The 7,336-nt window shown below is 52.2% G+C and overlaps 1 protein-coding gene across 3 annotated transcripts in view; it reads right to left on the bottom strand.

The window, feature by feature from the left end:
- Positions 1-462: 462 nt before the first annotated feature.
- gria2b (glutamate receptor, ionotropic, AMPA 2b) overlaps positions 463-7,336 on the bottom strand; it is a 33,889-nt gene continuing 27,015 nt past the window's right edge. Inside the window, exons 10-15 of one of the 3 annotated variants that reach the window (XM_056600223.1) lie at positions 6,968-7,174; positions 5,972-6,339; positions 4,935-5,133; positions 4,172-4,419; positions 3,101-3,215; positions 463-947 (exon numbers count right to left, since the gene is read on the bottom strand). In XM_056600223.1, coding sequence (XP_056456198.1) covers positions 702-947; positions 3,101-3,215; positions 4,172-4,419; positions 4,935-5,133; positions 5,972-6,339; positions 6,968-7,174 — 1,383 coding nt within the window. In that variant the 3' untranslated portion in view covers positions 463-701. Of the gene's footprint in view, positions 948-1,687; positions 2,672-3,100; positions 3,216-4,171; positions 4,420-4,934; positions 5,134-5,971; positions 6,340-6,967; positions 7,175-7,336 lie in introns of those variants that run through there. The other 2 variants (XM_056600224.1, XM_056600225.1) reach the window with 2 other exon arrangements.

Here is a 7,336-nt window from a genome sequence, read left to right as displayed (position 1 = left end):
CGTTCAGACCCATCTCGGGGCGGGCGTACGGGGCGCAGTGGGCGGCTTTGGGGAACTCGGGGGTCACCACTCGGCCGTTCTCCCCCGTGCTGCCGGTGATGGACAACCGCGCCTTGTTCCTCATCGCATCGCCCAAGGTCATCTGGACCGGGCAGAGGGCGTGGCCAACACACACGGACACACACACAAGCACACATGGACACAAACACACGCACACAGGGAAGCACACGTACAGGCACACGCACACACACACCCACACCCACACACAGCCACACACACGTGCACGCGGACACGCACACACACAGGCACGGACACACCACACGCACACAAACGCGCACACACGGAGAACACATGAACACACGAGGAACAGGTTAGTGACAGGATCGGCCGTCCTTCAAATGTAAGAATTGTAAGAATGTTTAAAAGGTGAGGATGTGGCGCGAACCAAACATGATCTCCATGGTAACGGGATGCAGGGTGGAGGAGGTGATGGTCAGAGGACAGAGGTCGTGACAGGCATGGCCCACAGTCATACATGGAGACGGCATGGAGGAGAGGGGACGTGGGGACAAAACACTGTGGATCAGTTCACCAAATTATAAGATCAGTCGCTACCCTGGCCAACCTCACACCTCACGGATGGAGAGGGATGCCAAAAACGCGTGCATTAGAGGGAGTCATGAAACCTCGTCTCCTACCCCCTAAATTTTTACACTTTCGATCCCATAAACGTTGTAACCTTCCTTATATGTGGCAAAATTCTGTGAATTCTGCGAGGAAGTTGGGTTAATAGTCTGTGCGTTCTTTGCCACCTTCATTCGCGCGGCCTCGGCCCGGGACTTGTAACAGAACTCAATCAGGGCCACCAGCATGGCGAGGCCCAGCCCCCCCACCAGGATGTAGAAGACCCCCGCCACGTTGCTCAGGCTGAGTGCGCTGGTCTTCTCCTGGGGACAGAAGGCGGAGTCAGGGCGCGCCGCGGTGCACAGGGACAAACAGTATCATATGAGGCACACGCACACACACACAGACACACACACAGGCACAGGGATGCACGTTCACTATGGGTACAGCGGCGTGTGTGTAGAGACAGACGCGGGACGTGAACATACGACAGGACTCAGTGTGTGTGGTGGGGGGGGGGGGGGGGGGGGGGCTTCTCTGGAGCAGTGATCTATACCCTCGTTAATCAGGGGGGATCAATTATTGGGGAGTAAGTACAGCTGGGACCGGACGGGGGGGCGCACCGCCTAGCAGTGGGCGTGTGTGTGTGTGTGAGTGTGTAGTGTGTGTGTTTGTGTGTGTGTGTGTGTGCAGTGTGTGTGTGTTCGTGTATGTGTGTCTATGCGGCTCTATGTGACCAGCGGACCATTTAAAGGGGGGGCGAGACATCAGGGAGGAGGAGGGGGGCTGAACCAATCAGGAGACAGAAACAGGTCAACATAACGAACACGGAAATAGAGAAGCGATGAAGACGGCGTTACCACGGTGATAAAGTCTATTAATCTGATCCAGGACCAGTGACAACACCGTGACACACACCAGATATAGATATATAGATATATGGACATTAACGTGATCGTTTACAATATAATATACGAAAACACGGTTACCATATAATACATATATGAACAGACATTTCTTTTTTTAACAGACATTTCTTTTTTATTGACAAATGTGTCTGGGTTTAAGTGTATCGTTATTTGATGTGCTACAGCCGTCCTATAATCTTAAGATGTATCAGTTCTCAATATATCTCTTATTGTTTTATCTGTCATCAATGCATCTCTTATTGTTCTATCTGTTGTCAATATATCTCGTGCAACCAGTTCCCTGGAGGTGACTGTGTCGACTGCACGGTGTTGTGTGTCGGTACAATCTGTGTTTTAAAACGTCTCAAACAAACTATACACAAAACACGACAACACACACAAGGCACGACACACAACAAGACACAAACAAGGTACGACACACACTACTCACACAACAAGACACACACAAGGTACGACACACACTACTCACACAAAAAGACACAAACAAGGTACGACGCACACACAAAAAGACACAAACAAGGTACGACACACACTACTCACACAACAAGACACACAATAGGTACGACACATGAGGACAACAGATGAGGGTCAACATGGTTGGACGCCCTTTAGAGGATTCAGCCAATCACTGATCCTGTATTCTAGAGATGGTCGGGACTCAGCGAATCACTGATCCTGTATTCTAGAGATGGTCGGGATTCAGCCAATCACTGATCCTGTATTCAGAGGAAGTCAGAGCCTTTAACTACGCGCCCCCAATCATCCAATCACCAGTTCCACACCGCAGCTTCTTTGTAAGAAGGAAGCTCCTGGATTTAGTATACTTTTAGAGTTAGGGTGCTGAAAAGGAGATCATTAAGGTGCACATTTCATGGGTGACATGGCATGCATTAGGGTCTGTGAGCTGGTACATGTTGGGTCATTAGTAGCTCTGCAGGCATGTGTCTCATGCTTTGTGATGACGGTCTTGGGTTGTAATGGTGTGTTTGCCACATCCACTGACCTTACTTCCTGAGTCCTTGGCTCCGCATTCCCCCTTATCGTACCACCATTTGTTTTTCAGCTTGTCTAAGACTCCTTGCTCACTGAGTTTCAATACCGCAAGGTTTACAGGCGTTCTTCAGTGGAACATAACATAAATAACATTATCAATGTTATTTTATGTTATTATTACATTTACACTTGCTTTGCTTTGATATCTATCTCTCTCATCCTATCTCGAGTCTGACTGTCACATCTTTCTGTCGTCATGGCGATGGACCTCGACGCTCCATTTGGCCTAGGCAAACGCGGGTTTTGCGGAGCCAAATGTGCATCAACGTATCGCCGCAAGTAGGCAGCGGGCGGGGCGGGGGTTGGCATGGAGACAGCCGTGGAGGGGCCAATGGGGTGGGGGGGGGGTCTATGTGTAGCTGTGGTAACCGGGTGGTGGTTGGGCGCGCCCCCCTGAGCCAGGGGGGTGAAGGGGGGCGCGGTGGTGGGGGTGGGGCCGCCTGCTGCCTACTTGTGGAGTTGGGAGTGAGTTACCATCGCTCACTGGGGCTGACCTTGGAATCGCCACCACCGCTGCCGCATTCTCCTTTGTCGTACCACCATTTGTTTTTCAATTTGTCCAACAGGCCCTGCTCGTTCAGTTTTAACACTGCGAGGTTAACGGCGTTTCTTGAAACAATAGAACATAGCTTGTAAGACAGCGTCACTTAGCAATCCGGCCAATGTCTCTGTTTGTGTTTAAGCTAGGGGCTCCCCTGCCGAGCTACAGGGGGAGGCTTGGAGGCTGGCTATCTACAGCGGTGGAACACATTAATAACACTGTCCTCACTACAAGAGAGATAGCACAACAGCAGTCATGAAACAGTGGTTAGAGCTCAGTAGATACAGCATGCCACGTCACACATCATTCATCCTAAATGTTAGCTCTCTTAGCACTTAGCGTAGTCCTCTCTAAGATAGACAATGTTTAACAAATTAGCATCTCAACTCATCGTATAGAAACCCAAGCAGTGCCACAATGAGTCTAGGAAGATATTTTGGTATGAAAAGGTCAAATTCATGTCTGCAAAGCAGATTCTATGTCATCGATTCTTTAACAAGAGTCGTGTACTGAAAGGGTTTCACAAAACACATTGACAAGCAAACTCTTAACAGAACATTGCTATCTAACAGGTCTATACAGGTGATGCAGTCGAAATAACAGTCTACTCAGTCACTCATCAGGTTAACAGGTTAGACACACGATGCAGAGGTTAGTTGGCTGGAGATAAACTGGGACCTAGGATAGCAATAGAATGACTAGTGATCAGTTCAAATCAGGAAGGCAAAATGTTCTTACATATAGAATGATTAATTCCAATTGAGGATGATAATTCTCATTATATATATTCCATAATATAATATTTCATCATAAATTACATTTAAAAATATTAATAAAAAATATATTTTTGCAATTTATCGACTTACAATAAATTGCAAGGGCTTTAATCTACTCTGGTAAGACTGGTTACCTTGGCTCTATACAAACCACATTATCTAGGTGGCTCAGGGCCTTAGCTAGGGCACATCAGGGTAGGTGGGATACTATAACAATATGGGGCACATTGTTATACTACTCCACCCACCTTAATGAAGATCCTTTGGGCGTAGCGATTCCGTAGCCCTTGGAGTCCAGGTTGCCTCCGACCTTCATGGTGTCGCAGGGCTTCCTCTGCTCGATGTACTCGTTCATGGTGGACTCCAGCAGGTAGGCGTACTTCCCCTTGGACTTGCGGACCCTGACCACGCCCTCGGCCGTGGTCTTCACGAACACAGAGGGCTCGGCGCTGCGCATGTACGTCCACATCTTGTCAAACAGGGCGATCTTGGAGCGCTGTAGGGGGGAGAGGGAGGAGGTGAGCTACACAGGGCTGCTGAATGAGGGTTTAGGGTGGAGGACTGGATGTAAAGGTCTGGAGGGGTTGGTTTGGAGGTGGAGCAGGAGGTCTGGTAGGTCTGGGGGTGGAGCTTTTTAGGTGTGTGTTTCGTAGGTTTGCAGTGAGTTGGAGGAAGAGGTCTGGTAGGTCTGGAGGTGGAGGTTTGGAGGTGAAGGTGGAGGAGGAGGTCTGGTAGGTCTGGAGGTGGAGGTTTTGAGGTGAAGGTGGAGGAAGAGGTCTGGTAGGTCTGAAGGTGGAGGTTTGGAGGTGAAGGTGGAGGAAGAGGTCTGGTAGGTCTGGAGGTGGAGGTTTGGAGGTGAAGGTGGAGGAGGAGGTCTGGTAGGTCTGGAGGTGGAGGTTTGGAGGTGAAGGTGGAGGAGGAGGTCTGGTAGGTCTTGAGGTTAGGTGGAGGTCTTGTGGTGGAGGTCTTGGGGTCGAGGTCCGGAGGTATGATTATGAAGAGAAACCCTACCCTGAAGAACTCCTTGGTGGAACCAGAGTCCAGCGTCCCGTAGGCGATCTCCGTCTGCTTGGCCAGGTCCTCGGCGCTCTCGATGGGAGACACCATCCGCTCCACCGTGAGGAAGGCGGCCAGGTTGGCCGTGTAGGAGGAGATGATGATGAGGGTGAAGAACCACCAGACGCCCCCCACAATGCGGCCGGACAGAGACCTGGGGGGAGGGGAGACGGAACACACATGACAACACGGCTGGAAGAGAGAGCCAAGGAACATTCACTTCGCGACGAAACGACAAGGTGATTCTGGAGTTAGGTCAAAAGCTGGTCGAGAGGAATGAGGTCCAGCTAACTGGGGAGTTAAGGTCACGTCACCCGGAGGCTATGGGGGAGATAAGGTCCGGTCACCAGGAAGTTATTGGGAGTTAAGGTCTGGTCACCAAGAGGTCCAGGCTATGGGGGAGGTCAGAGGCGGTCTGGAGGCTGGTACCTGGTGGAGGTTAGAGGCGGTCTAGAGGCTGGTACCTGGGGGAGGTTAGAGGCGGTCTGGAGGCTGGTACCTGGTGGAGGTTAGAGGCGGTCTGGAGGCTGGTACCTGGGGGAGGTTAGAGGCGGTCTGGAGGCTGGTACCTGGTGGAGGTTAGAGGCGGTCTGGAGGCTGGTACCTGGGGGAGGTTAGAGGCGGTCTGGAGGCTGGTACCTGGGGGAGGTTAGAGGCGGTCTGGAGGCTGGTACCTGGGGGAGGTTAGAGGCGGTCTGGAGGCTGGTACCTGGTGGAGGTTAGAGGCGGTCTGGAGGCTGGTACCTGGTGGAGGTTAGAGGCGGTCTGGAGGCTGGTACCTGGGGGAGGTTAGAGGCGGTCTGGAGGCTGGTACCTGGTGGAGGTTAGAGGCGGTCTGGAGGCTGGTACCTGGGGGAGGTTAGAGGCGGTCTGGAGGCTGGTACCTGGGGGAGGTTAGAGGCGGTTTTGGAGGCTGGTACCTGGGGGAGGTTAGAGGCGGTTTTGGAGGCCCGTACCTGGGGGAGGTTAGAGGCGGTTTTGGAGGCCCGTACCTGGGGGAGATGTCGCAGCCTTGTCTCATGAAGGCGCCGAGCGAGAACCAGAGGCTGTTGAAGATGCCGAACTCGTTGGTGGACTCGTTGGTCTGGATCTGGCCGTCCTCGTACTCCTCGGTGTGCCACTCGTAGGGGCTGAAGCGGCTGACCAGGAACAACACCACGCTGACCCCGATGTAGGCGAACACGATGCACATCCAGATCTCGTAGGCCAGCGGGTCCAGGAAGGAGAACACGCCGGGTTTGGACTTCTGAGGCTTCTTGATCATGATGGAGATGCCCAGCGACATGAAGGGCTTGGAGAAGTCGATCACCTCCTCGCGCACCAGGGTGATGGTCAGGGGAGCCACCGCGATGTCCGCTTTCTGCCAACACAAGTCAGAGGTTCAGTGGTCAGAGTCTCCTCGTTATCAAGAGGCAGATCACAGGTCAGTCCTGGCTACTTTGAGACCATATTGGACCAGATGGTCCTTCATGATGCCCAGCTGGGATCTTGGACCGGAGTCTCGGATCCCAATATGAACAGAACGACAGGGTGACAGTAGCTCAGGAGGTAGAGCGGGTTGACTGGAAACCGGAAGGTTGCAAGTTCGATCCCTGGCTCCTCCTAGCGAAGTTTCAAGGTGTCCCTGAGCAAGTCACCTCCCCCCAACAGCTCCTGACGAGCTGGCTGTCGCCCTGCGTGGTCGACTCCGCCGTCGGTGTGTGAATTTGTGAATGAATGGTTGTAAGTCGCTTTGGATAAAAGCCTCAGCAAAATCCCCTCACTGTAAATGTAAATGTAACAGACCATCTAAATGTCTACTGAGTGCGTATGTTCCTGCTGCTCCTTCTCTGTGTACAGTGCAGTCACTACTGCAGATAGACGGTGAATCACTTAATAACGTACGGATCAATATCAGACAACAACGCTCCAAAACTGAACCAAACAAACACACCACGAGTATCCAATCATGACCGGGCTCCTAAAGGAAGCGTCGAATCAGGGCTTACCCCGTAGACGAGCTCCCCGACCATGCCGTTCCAGATCTTGGTTTCAGCGTCGCGGGCGCCGTACTTGCCGTCGCCGACCACCTTCAGCTGGTACTTGAAGCCGCAGTGCTTGGCGATCTCGGCGGCCAGGTCCACGCAGTAACCCTCGTAGCGCTCGTTGTCAACGAACAGGTCAGAGTTCTTCTTCAGCATCACATAGGGCGCTTCCTGCAGACACACACTCAGTCAGTCATGACACACTCACTCATGGAGGCACAGACTCACTCAGTCATGACCCAACCTCATGGAGACACACACCATTTAGTCATAACACACTCACTCAACCTCCTGCAGACTCACAATCACTCAGTCAAAACCTCCTGAGGACAC

The sequence above is a fragment of the Gadus chalcogrammus genome, chromosome 10, assembly GCF_026213295.1.
Source record: "Gadus chalcogrammus isolate NIFS_2021 chromosome 10, NIFS_Gcha_1.0, whole genome shotgun sequence".
Lineage (NCBI taxonomy): Eukaryota > Metazoa > Chordata > Actinopteri > Gadiformes > Gadidae > Gadus > Gadus chalcogrammus.
This window is presented reverse-complemented; position numbering and strand designations above follow the sequence as displayed.